The 22,977-nt window shown below is 31.5% G+C and overlaps 2 protein-coding genes across 2 annotated transcripts; one reads left to right on the top strand and one right to left on the bottom strand.

The window, feature by feature from the left end:
• Nucleotides 1–259: 259 nt before the first annotated feature.
• Nucleotides 260–3,996, bottom strand: LOC18600372 (vacuole membrane protein KMS1-like). Its single transcript, XM_007030756.3, has 8 exons — nucleotides 3,735–3,996; nucleotides 2,987–3,189; nucleotides 2,613–2,688; nucleotides 1,959–2,258; nucleotides 1,691–1,848; nucleotides 1,184–1,300; nucleotides 773–952; nucleotides 260–651 (listed from the first exon to the last, which is right to left on the bottom strand). The coding sequence occupies exons 1-8, from the start codon at nucleotides 3,769–3,771 to the stop codon at nucleotides 463–465; spliced, it is 1,260 nt and encodes a 419-aa protein (XP_007030818.3). The 5' UTR covers nucleotides 3,772–3,996; the 3' UTR covers nucleotides 260–462.
• Nucleotides 3,997–11,308: 7,312 nt separating this feature from the next.
• On the top strand, nucleotides 11,309–16,418 carry LOC18600371 (putative linoleate 9S-lipoxygenase 5). Its single transcript, XM_007030755.3, has 9 exons — nucleotides 11,309–11,730; nucleotides 12,954–13,243; nucleotides 13,331–13,571; nucleotides 13,658–13,999; nucleotides 14,106–14,191; nucleotides 14,342–14,449; nucleotides 14,574–14,878; nucleotides 14,985–15,248; nucleotides 15,532–16,418. The coding sequence occupies exons 1-9, from the start codon at nucleotides 11,520–11,522 to the stop codon at nucleotides 16,283–16,285; spliced, it is 2,601 nt and encodes an 866-aa protein (XP_007030817.3). The 5' UTR covers nucleotides 11,309–11,519; the 3' UTR covers nucleotides 16,286–16,418.
• The last annotated feature ends 6,559 nt before the right edge of the window (nucleotides 16,419–22,977 follow it).

Raw genomic sequence — 22,977 nt, 5'->3', positions numbered from 1 at the left:
TGGGTAAATGCATACTCTTCCAAAGGAATTCCAATTTCCTTTTTCTCCTACTTTGAAGCTCGAAATTTGTTATTGAAGAGGCTTAGGTGATTCTAAATAGGTTCACTATCAATTTACTAAAAAAGCAAGAGATTGATTTCTTGATGAGTAGATGAGGAACAGCTTGACCTCTGGCAACCATAAAAGTGAACAATAGAAATTATACAATGCTCTACCTCATGCTACAATGCATCAATGAGATCGTTCACAAAAAACCAGCTTCACATAGAAGATAAAGCTAAATCTTAATTTATATTTCCTGAGGTTTGACAATAAAGTTGATCTGACAAAGTCCAAAATCCAAATAATAAGAATGGAAGTTGGGAATTACTTGCTTTTTCCCTTCTGTTCCCTCAAGCTTTGTATACAAATTAAACACAAAAAAGTATGATGTGGAAAACTGTCTTTAACACTATAGCATGCCTAAATGGATTTAGAAGCTGAAGGATTCAATTCAGGATAGTGGTTTGACAATGTTATCAGCTCCTTTTCCTGTTGTTCCTTGAGAAAGTTCCGAGCAGTCGCTGTTACTATCTTAATGAAGAAGTTTAGAAGCATGAGCCATACAACAGTGTTCCACATTGAAGCAAGTGATAAATCCCACCTCTTCACCTGTAGAGAAAGCACAAAAAGGTAAATTTGCTTCTGGCAAAAAAGAGCGAGCAATACTGCCAGAGAGACCCAAGACATCCTGCATAGGAATAATTATCACATTCATCTGTGTATATATTACCTTAATATTTGAGGAGACAGGAGGAGAGGGTGACAAATATTTGTCTCTAATAGTCTGTAGCTTCATGATAAGGTTTGGCAGGATGGTGGCCAGCCCTGGGATAAAGCTGAGCACTCTAATCAACTCGTTTTCGATGAAGTCAAGAAGTTGATAGTTGCAAACTGAGATGATAAAAACTGTCTGCAATTACAAACAGGATACAACTACCATATGTCAGAAAAGAAAATCAGGACCAGCATAAATGTTCACATCACTTAGCTGCAGGATTTACGATCCTGCTTAAGCTTACTGTCACCCTTTGATGTTCTTTTTTTCTTTCTACTTTAACATTTTTTTTAGACATTAACAACAACTTTAAAGCAATAAAGTAGCCCAAACAGCTCCTAATATGAAATTTGAGACTGCTTAAACCTGAATGTGAGTTTTGATGATCGCCTTTCCAAGTAATGTTGCTAGAAAGAATTTCCAAAATGGAATACCAAATTGCCCACTCATAATACCGGCAAGGTCAAATAGAGGATTTGGAACCTGAAAATATCCACTCTAATCATCAAATTACAAATTCAAATAGGTTACGATGGAAACTATTAAGAAACCAGAAAGACTACCCTCTGATTCAGTATAGCACAAAGCTTATTACCACCTATCAGTAGTACATTACTATGATTAGCCACAAAAATAACCATGGTGATATGTAATGCATTTCATCAGGCTAAGATCACCTTCTAATCATTTACCTGAATGAGAAGTATTTTTTGGGATAGCATCATTCATTCATGAAGCAGATTTTTTCACTCCAGCTAATCTGGAAAAATTAGCCTTAGCTACTACAATAACTAATCTTCATACCATCGGTCAAAGTTACAATCAAAAATCAAAAGTAGCACTAGAATTGTGAAGAAAAGAATCCCAGATTACCGAAGCAAGAACCAAAATTGTGAAGAAGTTCAAGTATTGTGAGTGTGAAAGGAGCCAATATTCTATCTGTTTCAGATGATTGGCTGTGTTACCACCATTTTCCATTGAAGAAGAATCGAAATCATTCATAATATCCAAATTGCTACCTGATATGCAGGCTGCCAGAGCATTTAAGTAGGAAAATCAAGATTATAAACCATAATCCATATGGAAATAAAAAGAGTATATATATGCAAACACAAAATGATATTAGTTGTGCCCTTACTACCTGCTTTAGATATGAAGTATGGAGGGAGCTCTCCAAGTGCAGTTCCAATACCCCATAAGATGGCCTCTAGTTGAACCTGAGGTAATATGCTACCGAGTGGAACTCTTGAACCATGTTCTAATGGGAACAGTGGAGGCCCATATTCAGAGCAATTTTTATTCAGCCATGAAGGACCACTGTTCAGTTGAATCGTATCATACAAAGCACTTTTTAGATCAACACGGCCACACTGCACAGCTTTTATCGTAAAAAAGGCAATGTGTGGACCCAAATACAGCACAAATGTGTGCAAACCAGATCCTGTGAGAAACACAATAAATTCAGAGTCCCATTGAAAAAAGTCCGGGTGTATAAATGATTTTATTAAGAATAAGCAGCAACTTATTTAAAGCAAAAAGATAGAAAAACAACATCAAGCACCAAAGGAATATAGCAGTTCATTTAGTGAAGTGACGATCCCTGAATTATGGGAATACACAACAGTTTCTCATTCAAACAATTCAAAAGCCAATGAGCAATTGGTAAAGAACATGCCAATAATTGCAAGAGAGGAAAATTTGCATGGAATCCTTCATAAGAAAATGGTACAAGCGCCTAGAATATCATAAAAGTAGCCGCAAAAATCTGATAGTGACAAAGAAGAACTGCCCTTACCAAGACCAATTGATGATGCTACCCCAAGGGCCAACCACCAGGCTCCAAATACAACATAATGAATAAGCTCTTGAATCTGCCAAAGTATCATTATTCATCAGAATATAGAAATAAATCAAAACATAATTAAAGATTTTAAGGATGAATTGAAATATTATTAAGAAAACGCACTGATAACTGCAAATCCTTATCAAACCAACAGACTAGCCAAAAACTGTGATCAATTACATTGCTTTGCACTTCCAACTTAAATGAGAAAAGCTTAATACTCAACGTCTCAACTATTAATTCTTTGAAAAAAACTAGCAGCCAACAATCTTCTAAAGTTTAAATTTGAAGTATTCACTACAATCAATATCAGCAAAATACCATACCATTTCATGATGCCTTCCAATGGTCATGACTAGAATTCCGATACTTCCAGCCAAAGTGCTTGAAAATATGAACCAACCAGCACGAAGTCGAATTGTTTGATGAATCCATTGGATAACAGCAAAGACAAAAAGCTTTAGAGTTCTTAAGGGCTGAGTTGTTAATGTAAGATTTTCCAATTCTTCTCTGTGCTTCTCACGAAGTCCTATAAGATAAAAAACCAGATGATTACTCCTACCAAAACAAACACACGACTACTGCCATTCAAGCTAATGCTCCAAAATCAATAGAAAATCCACAAATAAACAAGTAAATGAGAAATAAAAAATAGATATACAGTAATAAAAAAATAGATACACATGTTGGTTTTGCAACTTCTTGATCCTATAATTATAAATAACCAAAAACAAAAAGCGGGATCTTTGTGAAGTCCTTAAAGTTAATTACTTTAACCAGTAAAAATGGATAAACTCCAAAAATTTGGGCTTATGAGAACTATCAAGCTCTCTGACTACTCCTAAACCAAAACTCAATTAAACCCAATACAAATATACAATAATTCAGCTCATTCTGTACCTCTAGCGAACAAATAAATTAAACTAAGAAGGTGAAAACAAAAGGACATACAGAACTTGGCAGAGGAAACTCCAAGAGAATAATTCAGAAAAAAATTATTTTCCCGAGAACCAAACAGAAAGTAGACAAACCCAATGTTTTTTGAATCGGAATGAAACAGAGCCAGTGACTCACCAGAAAGAAAGAGATTCTGTTCTTGGGTGGTCGGCATCTAAAAGGAAAAACAACAGAGATCACATTCGAAATTCCAGCCTCTAGTTGGATTATACAGTACTTATATAATTCAAAAAAAAAAAGTTTGATGCTTGGGAATTTAAAAATATTAAATTATTCTCCGGGAATATTTGGTGTCTGAAAGAGAAAAGTGGGAGTGGATGTGACACAGGGAGAGCACCATTGGCGTGAAATAGAGGGCACAGAGGCAGGAAAAAACGCGGAGAAACAGTAATCCTCTGCTTCTAAACTGGAGCGAGATCATTGGAACTGTTTTTTTTTTTTTCCTTGTAGGCCGCCATGTCAGCATGTTTGCCAGATCAGCAGAAAAGTAGATCTGGTCATCTAGTCATCTACTTACCTTGCAATGGGCTTAAACTACCCCAACTATGTCCAGTTGGCTATTACAAATGGGCCGTAGTCTTGAATAGTTGTGTTAGTGGGCTAGGACCCAGTCTAGGTTTTGGACTTTTAAAGGCCAATGTTAGGCCCAAAATGATCATCTACTAATCTAGGCTTTAGTTCAGCCCAATCAAGCCCCCAAAAAACTAATAATAGCCCGTGGTCTGATTGATGAGTGAGCATCAATCGGTTTTGTTTTAAAATTTCAAAAATTGAGTTAACTGAATTTTGAATTAAAAAAAACTAAAATCAACCAAATTATACCTCAAAAACGAAAAATAATTGAAATTGGTTTATCTCGATTTTAGTTTTAAGTCAGCTTGTTGTAAATTTTGAATACTAAAAATCGATCAAAATAATCGAATAAACCATCCTTTCAAATCGATCAATACTAAAATTAGAAAAAACTAAATTGAATTAATCGAATTCAATAAATTTTGATCGAATATTTTGATTTTTACCGATTAACGTTCACCCCTAATTAGGGTTAGCAATTGTGATTACGAAATTTCATTCAACTCATCTTATATTAAAATAATTATAATAATGATAAGGAGTAGTAAGCTAATTTTCATTGGAAGAAAGAAAAAAATTTGATTTCTCAAAATGGGAAATAAATTGGAAAGTAGGGGAGTAGAAAATTAAGGAGAAGCTCAAGTTAGTTAGAGTTGAAAAGGAAGGGAACCAAAAGCAAGAAAGGGGAAGATAGAAGAAAGCTAGGTAGCCTACATTATTGGTTTCAATAAATGAAATTTGTGAAAAAAAAAAATACTTATCTATCATTTAATATTTGCTGCCTCACCTAAGTAGGTTAGCTGAAAACTACATAAAATTTGACCTCACATTTACATCCATCAAACCTTTTCATTCTTTGCCTCATTTTTTTAAAAAAAGGTTTTTTCAATGGATTTTTCATCGATAAAAATCCCAATTTCATCGACTAAAATCCCAATTTCATCGACTAATCAAATAATTTAAATTTTAAAATTTTTAATTAAAGACCTAGACTTGAAATTATGCAAAATTTAGTTATTAAGTCTAAGACAACACATAGAATAGAAGCAGCAACTTTTTCCAATTCGTTAGCCTCATCCCCTTTCAATTCAAGATTTGCCTTTGACATTAATGTTGTCATAATCAAACCTATATTTCTATTGGAACTTTTTATAGAGTGATGCATGGTTCAAGGCATCAAGTCTATTTCTTTCTATGCTTCATCTATTTGTTGATCATTCTTGATGACCACGTCTTATCTTTATTTTATGATGAAGACTCAATGAAGAAATTGACACTATTTTCTTCTTTAGCAATAATTTAACTAGCTCATTGGTCAGGTCAATGTCTACCATTCTACTTAGACTTTACAATACAATGGTCTTTGAGTGTTAAGTGTTACCCAAAAGTATAATTTTTTTTTCGTTTGAAAATGACCCAAAAGTATAACTATATGATTCGATAATTAGTGGTATTTGATCTTCACCTACCTCATTGAATAAGCAAAAATGTAGATATGAAAGCAATAAACCAAGAAATGTGTATGTAAATATTATACTTATTAGGTTAATTAATTAGGCATACACGATCACACAAAATTTTAAATAAAAAAATGATGTCAAACTCAACTTTTTAAGTTGAGAATATAGGGTAGCAAATTCATTATATGCATAAGGTATTTTTTTAATTTATTAGATATATCTAAAACATATTATTATTAATGAAGTAGTTGATTTAAATGGATTAGGTTTGATCGCGTATAAACAAGTGATTAACGTCATAAAAAAGGCAAAAAAATTATCGGACATAAAATTTGTACCTAAATTAGTAATGGGTTTAAAAAAATCGAATATCTGATTTAGATGCATGTATTTTTTTTATTTAAAAAAATTGGATTTCGATAAAACATTTGTGCATAAAAAACCCAATAATTTATATACAAATTGCATATTTTACGTGTTGAATTGAGTTTGACTGAGGGTTTTTTATTTTGTAACTCCTTTCTTCAAGAGCATGATGGTATCCAAGATGGATTGTTCAACTGCACATACAGGGAGGAACACACAGAGTATTGGGAGATAGCAAAAAAGGTGACAATATTTCTTATTCAAATGAACAAAATAAACTTCTTTTTTAATCGAAAAATCATGATTTTTTAAATATTTTTAAATTATTTGGATAACTTAAATTTCTTTCTTTTTTTTTTTTTTTCATTCAAAGCCTGCGTACTTGACCAAATGTTAGGCCAACGGCAACCCATTCTTGTGATTTTTGTGATCGCAGTCAATTTTAGGTGAAACTCACGTGAGTACTCAATGTACCATTCTTGGCAGCAGCCATTGAAATTGCAACTTGCTATTAGTAAAAATATTTAATGCACGTGAACCAATTTGGTTCTGCTTAAAAATAATCGTTAACACTTCAAATTCTTCGAATGGATGAGAATTTTAGAAACTTGCTTGATTATTTTAGAGTTTTTTTTCATTACGATTTGAATTTTTTTATTGTTCATATATATCTATAGTTGATTCTTGATATATCCAAACTTTATTAAATTATTATAATATTAATTTGAATTTGACGGTTTTTCACTTTGTAAACGCAATTTGATTTTTTTATATAAAAAATAGAGATTAGATATACATAAATCATTTATTAAATCGAATACTAAGACAGAAGTTAATATGGCAATTCGTGTTTTCGTGTCTTAAACGTGTCAGATATGATTAGACACGAAATATGTTAAAGTTAAATACAAATACGACACGAATACTATTCGAATTTAAAATTCGAAACACGTACACGTATACATTTAATAACCGTGTAACACGACATGACATGTTTAGACACGTTTGTTAAACGTGTCAATATATGACATGATCCGATTAATAACACGATTAACACATTTAATATGATTAAATAAAAATATTTACAATTAAATATAATTTTATTATTTAAATTTAAAATCAATAATTATAAAAATAATTATAACAAAACAAAATAACAAGAACATCAAATATAACAAAACAAAATTTAATACTAGGATTTGAACATGATATAATTACATTATTATCTTTATAAAATTTAAAAATTTTATTGAAATAATTGTTTAAAATTATTTAAGTAAGGCTAAAACAGTTTTTGACTATTAATTTTTAACAAGTTGATAAACGTATCATATATACATATTTAAACATAATAACACAATTAAACATGATAACACGATTAACATAATTAATTAAATATGTTTAAAAATATTTTAAATATATTATTCGTGTATGATATGAAACATGTTAAAGTTAAACTCAAACTTATTTAATTTTGTATCTTTTCGTATCATGTTAATATGTTATGTTTAAAATTATCAAATCTAGACGAAAGTAGCTCGATTCTTATCCTTTGAATTAATGTCCATGCACAATGCCGAGTTCTAGAAATATTTAATATTTCTTTTTACTAAACTTTTGTTGAAAGTCATGCAACTTTCGTGACTCACCATGGAAGATTTTCCGGCAGAGTTTATCCATTGCTATTAGGCACGTGTATATATATATATATATTTATTTATTTATGTATATTCTCTCTCATTTATGACCATAGCCTTATTGGAACAACCACCTTTGCTTCAACAATCAGATTAACGAAACCATTAATAGAAAAAGTTGTCACTACTAATTCTTCACAAAAAAATAGTGAATAATTTCTAAAAGTAATTTTGTAACTAATGCATGTTTCCTTTAAAGGAAGCGTACCTAACTACCTATCTAAATTATGACAAGTGCAGTAAATACTTGAACCGAACTTTTAAAATATATCTTTTGGGAAGACGTAATAGGAGAAACATACATTTATAATTGAATCAAACACTCTACTTACGTGTGAATTATCTAAAAGAAAAAAAAATCAAAATATATAATTATATATCTTATAAGAAGTTATGTTGAAAATTAGTTTTTAGAAAAACTCAAGTTTTATAGTTTATAAGCATTCGAGTATTTGGTTTATTGGTTGGTGTATAATTTACTGTCTAAAGAGTAAACTTCAAACTTCCCTTCCTTCAATTAAAAAAAAAAGTTTCTTAGTTTATAAGAAAATATAACAAAACTTTTATAAGCTTAATTTGATAATCAAAAAATAATTTGTTGAAAAAAAATCTTTTCTATGTAAAATATTTTAATGAAAAATCTAATAAATTTGTTGTTTAGATAAATTGTCGAAGATATTTGCTATTATTTAGACCATCCTGTAAAAAAAATATTTCATCATAGTTCATCTAGGTTTCCTCTATAACAATGCATTAAAATTTGGTTTCTTCATGATTTATAGCACCCATTAACAAATTCCACCTAAATGACTTATTGTTGAATGTTACATAAATGTTATATTTAGTATCATTTAATTGAGAAAATGGTTGGTCTAGATTTTCTACTTTTGGGCATTATTGTTAATTAAAAAATTAATTAATTAAATTTACAATGGTTAAATAAAAAGGTAATCAAAAAGTAGTAGGCCCCTGCCAAACTCAATTGATGGCTAACTATAAGTCAAATTACTACTTAGAGTGAGATTAGTTTGGTTAAAGAAAAAGGCAAAAATAGACCCCTTCAAAACAACCAGTCAAAAATGACTAGTGCCATTGTGTAATACTAACATTAATTATTAATTTCATACATAGGCATACGGATTTGATTTACATAATAAGAGATAAGTATTTACTTATCGTATAAATCTTACAATCTAATTTTAAAATTCAAATTCAAAACATCTAAATTAGAGTCTCAACTTTAATAGACAAAATTAGTTTTATGTTGAAATTTACATCTCTGGGTTACTTTCAAGTTAAGTTATATTATTTGGATATAAATCGAACTTCTCCAAAAAAAAAAGAAACACGAAACGGGTCACTTCAATATAAAAAAACAAAACCTGCTTCCTTCGTCTCTTTTTCTTATTTCTCTTTGACTTTTACGAAAATTAAGATAAATAAAAAAAAACGAAGAGAACATATGTGTTCTCTATTTGCCTTAATCACACTGGCGCACGTGATTGGAAAGAGAATAAATTTTTTTATATGTTAATATTCTGAAAATTCAAAAGGCTGCTAACCAAGAAGGAAACAAATAGCACATATTCAAAAAGGAAAAAAAATAAGAAAAAGAAAAAGAAAAGCACCCAGAATGTAGGTGGAAAGCTAAAGGAAAAAGGATGCAATCTCTGCCAGCAGGCTCCTTTAAGTATAAAAAATATCAACTATATTCCATTCTTTTGAATTCTTTTTTGTTTTTCCCTCTCGAGTTAAAGGCCAAAGATGCCCTGTCGGATTGAGAACCAGTCACTTTTGATAAAAAGCATTTTGGCATATCTTTGCTTAGAAAACAATTTCTTTTTCTATATATATATACTTGAGTAGCAAAATTAATTAATTTTTTAATTTCCATCATCTCTTTGCTTGGATTCTAACAATAATTAAGAATTCATGGTGCTGGGAAAGTCATGACACATGTTTTATTTTCTTTCCCCTTTCTTTCCACAATTTAAGTTTATATTTCTTTAATGTCTTCAACTTCAGAAACAATTTTACACACACACGTGTGTGTATATATATATATATATATATATATATATATATATATATATATATATATATTTGGGTATGCATTATTCTTTGTTAAAAATAAAATTTTTTGATAATTTGAGAATATATATGTATAAATATATACACACACGAATAATTCATATGATATTTGTTTTTTTTTTAATTTATAACAACATGCATATGCATTTTCAAAAAATGTCTGCCTTAGACTAATAGACAGAACGGTATACATATTTTTACCAAGTATGTAATCATATGAGACATTTTTAAAAATAACCCTTATAGATAAAATGTTTCAAAAAATAGACTTTTATATAATTTTAATAATTTTTAATCAAGTTGGACAAAATTACATATATGCACGTCAAAAACCATTGCTTGATGTATTGAAAGCACAGGAAAGAGAAATCTGAAAACGAGAAAGAGAGAAATCGAGAGTATAGTAGACGAATACTGAAGAGAGAAATTGATAAAATTAGAGAGAGTGGAATGGTGAGAGAGAGAAATTGGAATCACAAATGAAAAAAAATTACGATGAATGATTTAATTTATTTAAAATAGTTTTAAGAGTATTTTTGTCAAGTTATGATTAAATATGACTAAAAACTGTTAAATTTTTTGATGACTATTTTTGAAATGCGCTTTTCAAAAAAGATTATTCTTTATAATTTTCTCTATTCATATTGCATGTATATTTCATAATATTGACGTTGTCTTACGATGTAGACCTTAAAAGAAATAATTCATGTTATAAGATTTTGTTTAGCTTTAATTTTTTTTTCCAAACGAGTTTAAAGATACACTTTCTCACATCGATTTGGTGTATTTACCAATTACAGTACTTGGCGTGGATATAGATTTTCGGTTTTTAATTTTAACAAAACGTAAATGACAACTTGGCTTCTTAAATAGCTATTAGATTTCCAATATTTCCCCTTGTTTCTATTTTTTTCCCCTTGTTTTTTCACAAGAAAGTAACTATAATTGGTTCTAGTGTGTGACATAGTCGTCTTTGGCTTTCGTACAAAAAGAAAGAAAATGAATAGAACAAAAGACTTTCTCATATATCAGTCCACCCTAGGCACACCAACTATGAATAAAAGATCTGATAACCTAAACCAACCTAGATCATAAGACGACTATGTCAATGAATAATAGATCATTACCTTTTAAAAAAAGAATAGAATAATAGATCATTGGCACGTTTAAGTTTTTTTTTTTTTTTGCGGATGAAAAAATTGAAATTCGAATACATTTTTTTAACAAGTACACAAATACGAAATGATTAAGTTTTGGTTTATTGATAATGTAAAATGAATAATGCTTGCATGACCATTCATCAAAATTATAGTAATTCTTTGCTTTCCAAGTGAGGGAAGGCTTGGCTTAAGCACAGGCTCTTTAAAGAGGGAAGTTGATTCTTTTGGTCAATCTCAAAAGGACAACTTATCCAATGAGATAAACTTACAAAAGCCCAAAGTGAGTTATACATTCAACCAAGTCTTTAATCAAAGGGAAATCGACGGGAAACTCCCCCCATATGAACACAAAAGTGAAGCTAGCTTCCTTGTCCTTACCACATTGGCCTGGCCTGGCCAATCTTTTCTTCTATAAATACTTGCCCCCCAAGGCTTCAAACCCTTCATCTCAATTCTCGAAACTCAACCAAATAAATCAGACGCACGGAATATATTCTTTCACCACCAATATCTTGTATTCTTTCTTCTTCCTATAGAGAAGCAAATTTAGTTAAGATGCTCAGCCATCTACTCAACGCTGTCACCGGCGACGATGGGAGCAAGGAGATGGAATCATCATCAGGGAAGATCAAGGGCACTGTTGTTTTGATGAAAAAGAACGTTTTGGACTTCAATGATTTCCAAGCATCTGTCCTTGATGGGGTTCATGAGTTGTTAGGCAAACGAGTCTCCTTGCAGCTTATCAGTGCTGAAAAGAGTGACGCTGGTGAGTTTTTTCTTGCTTGAACCTCCTCCTGCTTTTGTTTCATCCCAGAAAGCTGAAAAAGAAAAAAGGTCAAAGCTTGATTACCCCATTAATGAAACCGCAGAAATCCTTAAACGTTTGATGAAACTATGCTTAGGATTGTATATTAAAATCTAACTATCTTCGATGCTTAGATTTTTTTTTTTAATTTAGAAACAGTTATTTAGAATAAAAGGATATGTCATTTCAGTGATGGAAATTGCTCCATCATCGGACCATTTGCCCAGACTTGGGCAGCAAGGTATCTGTTTGTTTGCGTCATACTGGCACCAAATAGTCATAGCACGAGCACCACAGGGCTTGCACTTTCTTCACCCAATGAGAATTTTGAACTCGAAAAAAGTAAAGATATATTGAAACCCCAACCAAATTATACTCATATACGGTATACGTAGGTACTTGTTATTAGTATATTTTTTAAATTATAATTTTGAAACATAAAAAAATACATATTTTTTAAAATTCACTTTTTAATAATATTCACATCTGACTTTTGTATTTTCATATATCTTTTATTGATTTTACGAGCATATATATATGTACGAGCATATATATATATATGTATATACCTTTTATGTTAAGAATGTAATGTATAGTAATAGTATCTTTCTCCGTTCCCGTAGGGTAATTTAGTCATAGCAATCTCCAAAAGACATAGAAATAAGATGAATTCAAAATCTAATTTCAAAGGGTATAGTAAACATGTGATGATCAATTAATATTAATGGAATCAAACATGCAAAAACCCTGTTAAACCAGGACTTTGAAACAATATACCACCTACCAGGAAAGTGAACTGATACAAGGGAAAGCCGATTATTGGGCACGTTTCTCTATCTTTTGTCTTGTCCTTCAGTGTTTGTTTCCAAAGAAACAGCCTGGTCATGTACCCAGCTGGCTAGGACACAGTGTCTGCCTTACCCTTTGATTCACTCAAGTAAACAGTGTCCCCGTGATGATTGTTTCGCTCTGGTCTTGGAGACTGTGTCTGTACGTCCTTTTCCTTTTTGTTGTGATAAAGTGGTTACGACTCGCATGCACTTTGTGGTCGTCAGAAAAATCATAGACTTGGAAAATGGAGAACCCTACAAGGACTAAGTCAAGCCAATGGGAATTCTTCCTATTGGTCTCTCTCTCTTTTTTCTTTTATTTACTAATATTTATTTCTTAATTTTGGTTGCTAGCTAATGGGTTGCAAGGAAAGCTTGGAAAACCGGCATATTTGGACAACTGGACTTTAACAGATGCTTCCCCAGTCGCAGGGGAATCTAAATTCAGCGTTAACTTTGATTGGGATGAGGAAATTGGAACACCTGGAGGTTTACTGATTAAAAACAATCATCATAGTGAATTTTACCTCAAGACTGTCAGTCTTGAACATGTTCCGGGTCATGGTCCGGTTCACTTTGTTTGTAACTCTTGGGTTTATCCTGGCAAAAAGTACGAAAAAGATCGCATTTTCTTCAGTAACAAGGTAAAAACTTAAATTCTTTTACCACACAAGGACAAGTTAAGCAGTTTACTGTCGTGTTTTGCTAACGAGTGGTTGATGTTTTTCTAGACATATCTTCCCCATGAGATGCCAGAGCCACTGCGTAAATACAGAGAAGAAGAGCTCAGGGCCTTAAGAGGAAATGGAGAAGGAGAGCTCCAAGAATGGGACCGTGTCTATGACTATGCTTACTACAATGATCTGGGGAATCCGGACAAGGGTCCCGAATATGCCCGCCCGGTTCTCGGAGGGTCTGCACAGTACCCTTATCCTCGTAGAGGAAGAACAGGCAGACCACCAGCGAAAACAGGTAAAGAAATTACATAATAATAAATGTGTTTGCTGTGTATTTATTTTTGAGTCTGACAAGGTTTCTGTTCTTAATTGAATTAACAGATCCTAACACCGAGAGTAGGATACCACTTCTTATGAGCTTAAACATTTATGTTCCAAGAGATGAACGATTTGGGCACTTGAAGTTGTCGGATTTTCTTGCTTATGCACTGAAATCTGTTGTTCAATTCATTGTACCTGAGCTAGAAGATCTAACTGACCGTACTCGTAATGAATTCGACTCCTTTAAGGATGTAGATGATCTCTACTACGGAGGAGTTAAGCTTCCTTCCGGCCCTTTGCTTGATAATATCATCAAGAACATCCCCTTGGAGATGCTCAAAGAAATTTTCCGAACTGATGGGGAACAACTACTGAAATTCCCTGTGCCTCAAGTGATTCAAAGTATGCATCAAAAGATTTTGCCAATTTGAGAGTTAAAATATCCATGACTTCTCACATACTAATCTGCGTTATCAATTATTCTGATATTTTTAATGAATTGGAGCAGATAGTAGGACTGCATGGAGGACTGATGAAGAATTCGCCAGAGAAATGCTTGCTGGAGTAGACCCTGTTATTATTCGTCTTCTTGAAGTATGACCATCATGAGCTTTTATTTTCCCTTTTTTCCTATTGTTTGTCAAGGAAAGTAGATTGAAGGAAAACAAATAGAAATTTATATCAATGGTTAACGGGTACATGTCTTCTACCTTTTATTTATTGATTTTTATTTGTCAATTGCAGGAATTTCCTCCAACAAGCAAGCTAGATCCTAAGGTATATGGTAATCAAAATAGTGCTATAACAAAGGAACATATAGAGCATAACCTAGAGGGGCTCACCATAGAAGAGGTAATGTTTTGTACATTTCTTGATTTCATTCATAAGGACAGTATCTGAATGCTTCAGAATTGTTATCTGATTCATCTTATCTTTTGAAATTACTATTCTGACTTGAAAGGATTTGGTTGAACAGGCACTGAGGACCAACAGGTTATTCATATTGGATCATCATGACACCCTTATGCCATACCTGAGGAGGGTAAACTCTACTACAACAAAGACTTACGCGTCTAGGACCGTCTTGCTTTTGAGGAATGACGGGACTTTGAAACCATTGGCGATTGAATTGAGCTTGCCGCATCCAAATGGGGATCCACTTGGTGCTGTTAGCAAGGTTTACACACCAGCAGAACATGGAGTTGAAGGTTCCATATGGCAGCTGGCTAAAGCTTATGTGGCTGTAAATGACTCTGGTGTTCATCAGCTCATAAGCCATTGGTACGGATCTGCCGAAGAAGGCTTCAATTATAAATAGCAATTAATCATTGATTAGCTTCAATTTGAGAAGGATTTTTTTCATGTGTGGTTTTTGATTTGGTCACAGGTTGAATACTCATGCGGTGATTGAGCCATTTGTGATTGCGACAAACAGGCAACTAAGTGTGGTTCATCCAATTTATAAGCTTCTCCAACCTCACTACCGTGACACAATGAACATAAACGCATTTGCCAGGCAGATCCTGATTAATGGAGGTGGAATCTTAGAGTTAACAGTTTTCCCTGGAAAATATGCCATGGAAATGTCATCAGTAATATATAAGAATTGGAATTTGCTTGACCAGGCACTTCCCAGAGATCTCAAGATAAGGTAAATATCTGAAGCTGTAGTATTGACAAATTCATGGTTATAGAATGATTCTAGATTTAAAACAAATCTAATATCAGGGACTAATTGGGAGTATGTAATTGCTGGCCCGGACTACAAAATTTTACCAGTTAATTATTCTAATTAAGAGATCCATGGAACATTGATTCAGATTGGTCTTATGTCCTAACTTAAAATATAAAGCTTTTATAATTATATTATTTTTTGGGTACATTTTTAGTTATTGTTTTGTGGAAGTGACTTAACTTCCATCTTCTCTATTCAGAGGAGTTGCAGTTGATGATAAGAACTCACCAAATGGCCTTCGCCTACTGATAAAAGACTATCCATATGCTGTTGACGGATTGGAAATCTGGTTTGCAATTGAAAAATGGGTCAGAGACTATTGCTCCTTCTACTACAAGACGGATGAAATGGTTCAACAAGACATTGAGCTTCAAGCCTGGTGGAAGGAGCTCCGAGAGGAAGGTCATGGTGACAAGAAAAATGAGCCATGGTGGCCTAAAATGCAGACCCGTGAAGAGTTGATAGATACGTGCACCATCATCATATGGGTCGCCTCTGCTCTCCATGCAGCGGTTAACTTTGGCCAATATCCTTATGCAGGCTACCTCCCCAACCGCCCAACTATAAGCCGCAGGTTCATGCCAGAGAAAGGCACCCCTGAATATGCTGAGCTCGAGTCGAACCCTGACAAGGCTTACTTGAAAACAATCACTGCTCAGCTGCAGACTCTCCTTGGAATTTCCTTGATAGAAATTCTGTCAAGGCACTCGTCGGATGAGGTTTATCTTGGGCAAAGAGACACTCCTGAATGGACATCAGATGCAACACCACTAGCAGCTTTTGAGGAATTCGGAAAGAGGCTTTCAGGAATTGAGGAAAGAATTGTAGAGATGAACAAGGACGAGCAATTGAAGAACCGTGTTGGTCCAGTCAATATGCCTTACACTTTGCTCTATCCTACTAGTGAAGGTGGACTCACTGGCAAGGGAATTCCAAACAGTGTCTCGATCTAATGCTTCTTCAATTCTTCATAATTTAGGGGCTATAGTTGTTTTTTAATTTATTTCTTACTTAAGAATACCATTTGTATACAAATAAATGCTGCTATTACTTAGTTAAATAAAACTTAGACTCAAATTAAATTAACCAAGGCATTGTTTATTCTCTTTTTGGAAATTTGATGTTGCATGTCTTAATAAATTCTTATTTATATGCAGCCGAGGAGATGTTTTATAGTTTTAATCTTGACGAAAACCAAAACTTGTTGTTTGCTTGTTTTGTTTCCAAGCAAACAATATTATAAACCAAACAAAGGGAATTATTCCTTATTTATAATTAAAATTTGCAATGGCTACATATAGAGCAAGCCTGCGTTCTATAGGAAACAAAAATATAACATAACACAGTAACAAACACTTAAAAAAGTTCGTTGGCTGCCCAATTTTGTCGAGTAGTGATTGACTACTACAGTTCAAAATGCACTTGATTTACTTAGTAATTCTTTGACAGCCAATAACATAAGCAATTAAACAGGCAACTGAGCACCAGAGATTGTGGCAGAAAATGTAGGGAAATTTCCGTCACCAATTTCAACAGTTGAGGTGCATCCTGTGAACTTAGCGTTGCTGTTGCTACTAGCAGTGACCAGTGCATTAAAAATTGCAGGCCAACGATCTGCAGTGAAGGAGCTAGCTTGATCAACGAAAGTATATATAAAAATTGGACTGGTTGAACCAAGCGACCATTACCTCATAAACTTTGCCAGCCGTAACTGGGATGCGATACACAGCAGCTCCTTGTGAACTATTATGATTTTTAACATGTTGAAACGTAGTTGTTGCATCAGGTAATAACTGGCTGGAATAATAGCCGAGATCGCCCGGTTCAATACCTCCTTGCCAACAATTGGAAATAAATCCGATATACGATCAGTGAGGGAGTAATGTTTTTAACATTACAAATAGTGATGGGAGGGCGGGAATTAGTCAATTTTTATTGAAAGATAAAAAATAAGAAGAATAAGGCATAAAATATAAATAATAAATACGCTATACAAGATTAATAATTTTTTCTTATATAATCAATATTATTTAAAGACTAAATATTTAAAGATAATTTTCTTTCAACTAAATATAAAATATAAAACACATAAAAAATATCTTATATAATCAAGATTAATAAAAAATGAGATATATTTGTGAAATTTTAAGCAATAATCAATAATGCAATGCTACTTTTAAGCAACAAACAATAATACAATGCTACAATATATATTTAAGAATTATATAATAATTTTTTAACTTTTAAATATTAAAATCATTGAAAACATATATATATATATAAAGAAAAACATGACAAGTAGAAGATAGAAATATATAACAAAAAAGAAAAAAGAAAAATATAGTAGATGATTCGTAAAAATTTGAAAAAAAAAATTTATAGAAACTTAAAACATATGGTTATATAGAATAGAATTGAAAAAAATAAACAATAATAATAATAATAATAGAAAAAAAATAAAAAAAATTTATCTCTTTGTAATTTCACAATGAAATGACAAAAGAAAAGAAAAAGACGGAAAGAGGTATGAAGAAACATAAAAGGAAAAATTTAAAATTTAGAGTAAAGTTAAATAAATTTATAAGATTATTTATTATTCTTTATTTGCATTAATAATTTAATAAAAGATTATTTTAAGGGTTCATTAAAAAATGTATGGAACATATTATATTAATAATTTAATAAAAAATTATTTTGAGGCTCATTACAAAATATATGTAATTTTTAAAATTTTTGGGCCATTGTAAAGGGACGCTCCGTCCCAGAGTGGTGGTGACTTGATCTATGTCAGTCTTCTCTGTTAATCTTCTTCCTTGTAGGTATTGTGTGGCTGAGAATATTTCCATTAATATCACTGAAAGAAACCATACAGTAAATTCAGCCAATAAGGCTGGGAATGAACTGCTGATACAGAGCAAAAAAATGTAAACAGGGGGGTGCATATAGATTTCACAACAGAATCCATCCATCCTAGGCTACTAAATGCGTAACAGAATCGACGCATGCCCTAAAAGAGTCATACGTCAACTATCAGCCACAAAACAGGAATTAAGTACATAGAACAAATGCACCTGGGAAAGGATTTGATTCAATAGAAAGGTGAAGCACCATATAAGGAGATGCCGCAAAGAGTCTCAAAACATAAAGAACAGCCATAAGTTCAGCATAATTGGGTTTTGAATTCCTAAGGGACCAAAGAAAAATCCAGCCATAAACCTTGAGAATTACGGAAAACACCTTCACATCCAGTCGGACTCTTTGGCTGATCCATCAACGTTGAATTTGAAAACTCTATCTAAAAGGAGGTTCTCACGAGATCTGGCGATCATGGTGTAAAGGAGAACACTTTATAAAAAGGTTTTGTATCAATAACATTAATGTCTTCACATGCTCGAATCCAAAACATAAAATCATTTTAATAAGAAAAAAAATTTCATTATTATCTCAACTTTTATTATTGAAAATAGAATCATTGCGTGCCAACCATAAAAACCAAAACACAACACCACAAACTGTCGACCATCTTTGATGAATGAGACCAGAGAAAGGGCAATGCGTACAAGTTGTCAAAGGATTTTCACTATATAATTAAAATTTTCTTTTAATGTGAGATTTCCTTATAAAAAATAGGGTTTTTATAATATTAAAAGATGTGAAACTTTATTGTTAAATCACTTTTTAATTTTAAAAAAAATGACTTATTTAGATTTTATGATTATATTTTCAAAATCTATTAGTAACATGCATATAGAAAAATATATATTCACATGCGACAGACCTGATGACCATATACTAATAATTTCTTTTCTTGTTTTTGATGGACTAGTCATTTCTTGAATGTATGAAATTAATGTTATACACTTATCATCGGAAAATTACCGTCTCTTAACTCAATTATTATTTTTTTTCTTGACTAAGAATATAGATTTTATTAAACTCAAGGGAGTCTGTCCCCAGGATAACACTCTAGCAATGAGAACTTTAACAAGACAAAAAAATATAAATAGCAAAATAGATAATCAAATGTGTTCGAACAAACTAAGGTTCCTTTTGGTAACTAAAAAATGACTTATTGAAAAAAATTTTTTGTGTAAAATATTTTATGAGAAAATTTAATGCTTTCTATTGTTTGGATAAACTGTTGAAAACATTTTTTGTTATTTGGATCATTTTATAAAAAATATTTTTCATCATGGTGGAGTTATTTAGGTGTTAAAATAATAAATAGGAATTGATTACAAAACAATATTGATATTTGGTTTTCTTTAATTTGGGATCAAAATTACTAATAGATATGAAAATTAATAAAATCAATAATGATATTTATCAAAACATTTAATTGCATATCTGTAATAAAAATAAACTTTAATTTTCAAAAAGTTTTCTATCTCATCACTTTTTTTATCTTAACTATAAAAATAAAAATAAAAATATTCATTAATTGTGTAAAATATCCAAAACTTATATTTATAAATATGATTTATTAAATTATGATTATTGAAATATTTTTTATTATAATTATTAGTAAGATTTAAACTTATTATAAATGTGTATTCATCAAATGACAATCAGTGAAATATTTTTTATGATAATTATTAGTAAGATTTATTCAATTTATAAATAAAAAATTTAATTGCATTGAATGATTTCATTAATTTTTTTTAATTTTAATAGTATTGTATGATATAATATTAATATTTTAAATTACTTTTTAAAGTTAAATAATATTCGCCAAACTCATACTCATAGATTTAGTATAAAAGTGTTTTGTTCTTTCCCGAAAAATATCTTACGCCCTTTAAGATCGTAAGACATTTTACGTAATCAACTTTGTTGACGGGTAAAATATTTTACATTTAAAATCAATTTTTCGTCTTCCAAACAAATATAAATCCTAAAAACATTTTTCAAAAAATATTTTACTTCAAAACAAACATACTCTAAATCACTTAAAGTTTTCAATGCTTGATATGTACTCTAAATCACTTAAACTTTTCAATGATTTATCAAGCATCGTCATGGTCCTGAAAAAGGTGACAAAGCTAACAACATTACAAGTCTTTGTAAGGACGTAGGACCTTGGACTTTTGCTATATGTGAAGCTGCACATGTTTTCAATCAATCAACATGTTTGATGCTTTGGCCAACACATTATGGGACCTGTTCGACCATCTTGTTTCAGGCTCCGATGGCACTGTTAACCTCGTATCTACAACGTCTGCATTACGGATTTATACATGGGAATGTATGGCAGTGTTATGGAAAATCAGGTGAGTAAAGATGCATTTAATCAAATAAATAATCTACCAATAGATGTACGTGAAAAAAGGTGGCGAAGCTAACAGCATACAGTGGAGCTCAAGACAAATTTGGAAAGAACATTTGAGACTATTGTTTATAAGCAAAGGTTCTCGTGTATTCAATCACTTAACGTGTTTTCATCCTTTTGTCATGCCACGATTATGTTGCCAACACTGTGTTTGATACAAGTGGAAGAGCAAAAGGAAGGACAAGGTTGGAAACAAATTAGTTTTTCCTTTTCATATTTTCCTTTATTTAATAGGAGAGAAATCGGGAAATTAAACTTAAGAAAAAAATGGGTGATTTTTAATTTTCTTTTTCCAAATCTAATTATTCAAAAGGATGAACCCAGGCAATATCGATATGTAAAGAAAAGAATCATTCAACTTAAGCTAACCATTTTATTGTAGATTTCATCCAACTTAAGGTTGGTAATCGAGTTTAGTAAATTCTAAGTCATTGTAGTTCCTTTTCTACATTGGTAAGGGAAATTAATTGGTAGTTGCAACTGATAACTACAGTTCTACATTATTTATATCTACTAGAAGGCTATTAGTGGGAAGAAAACTAATTACATTGGGTTGATAATGTTGTTACTTTATTTTTACCATTAAAACATAGAATTTGTTGCTATTGTTATAAAAAAACTACAAACAGAAACAAAAAGGCAAATTGAAGTTATTAGTTGCTGATTTACTAGATGATGCACTAGTTTTTTTTATGTGTAGTAGGTTCTTGTGGGTAATTGTACTGTCTGCTTCACCTTCACTAACTTTTATGTCGTGAGAGTCTTGCAACTGAAGCTTGAGATTCGAAATGGCATGTCAGTGATGAGGTTAATAAAATTTCACTTTTCAAAAATAAAAAAAATAAAAGATGATGCACCAGTTTCAACTCAAGAAAGCATCAGAAAAGTTTGATGATGTTGTGTGGTTGATATTGTTGCTGTTTTGCTATATTGGTTGGTATTGACATTACTGTTGTTATTTTGACTGTTGCAATAGTTATTTTGTAATTAAATGGATATTACAATTCTTTTGTAACTAAAGTTTATATTTTTGTAAGTAAAGTTGACCTTTTTGTAACTGTGGTTGATAATTTTGTAATTGGTTTGTAACTTTAATCAAATTGTTAAATTTTCTTGGTTCCTAGTACAAAGAGAAGTTAATCCAATGATGTCATTTCATGATTTTTTTTCTTTAAATTTACATAAATAAATCAACAAATCAAAAGATAGCAAGGTTTCAAGTAGAAAATACACTCACCTACTATATATCATTTTATAAGCACAAATTGTATTTAGCTACACTGTTTCAAGATTTTCATACACCATTTTATCTTATAAGGAAGTCTAACATTCTCATATGTAATGTGAAACTAAAAATGGTAAAGGTACCTACGAAGTCCTTGTATTATAGAGTTTTGTTCAATTTAATTTTAGTCTATAGCATTTTGTTTAATTAGTTTCTATTCTACATAAAAATAATTGACGTGATGAAAATTTTTTTATATCCAAAAATTTTTTTTTGACATGTTAGTGTCACGTCAGCATTATGTCAATTAATATCATCTAACATGTCAATATGATATTAGCATTATCTGAAATGTCAACGAAACATCAGTATCACTAATGGTTAATTTGAATAGAGTTAGGTAAAGGCACTCAATTTGGACAAAATTTTAAAATATATGGACTAAATTAAACAATTTTGGAGTAGAAGAACTAAATTAATGAAAATTTGATAGTACAAAGACTTATGAAGTACTTTGACCAATTAAGGGCTATAATTCCTTGTTTATATACAAATAAATGTTGCTATTACTGCAACAAATCAATCTCATTGATCTAATTTCTGTGTAATATTGTAACAACTTTGACCTAATTTCTTGTACTATCAATTTCTTACTTTGATCAGGTCTTGCTTGAAAATTTAACAGTCACTAGATTTAACATTTAGATGACTCTTGTTAAACATTGATTTGGGTTTTCTTTTTTTTTTCGTTTGCCTTAGACGGGAAAACCATATATCCCTTGTCCCGATCTTGAAGGACTCCACAAATGGACGTTTTTCACAAATCTTGCAATATTAAATTATGATCTTACAGGGAGAGAGAAGGGTATTTAAAGCAAAATTTTCATAAATTGTTGATGGGGTTCAAGCTAACATCATGAACAATTTGCCTGTTGCTGCTGATAAACGCCTAAACAGGAGATTATGTGTGAAATATGGACATGCAATGCAAGCCTTTGCTGCTTTCATTGGAAGAAATGAAATTAGATTCTTGAAGTGATCCTCTTCAGGGCAACTAGATTTAACATTTAGATGAAATGAAATGCAAGCTC

The sequence above is a fragment of the Theobroma cacao genome, chromosome 5, assembly GCF_053813885.1.
Source record: "Theobroma cacao isolate CCN51 chromosome 5, ASM5381388v1, whole genome shotgun sequence".
Classification (NCBI taxonomy): Eukaryota; Viridiplantae; Streptophyta; class Magnoliopsida; order Malvales; family Malvaceae; genus Theobroma; species Theobroma cacao.
Note: the sequence above shows the minus strand (reverse complement) of the source record. Positions and strands in the feature narration are given on the sequence as shown.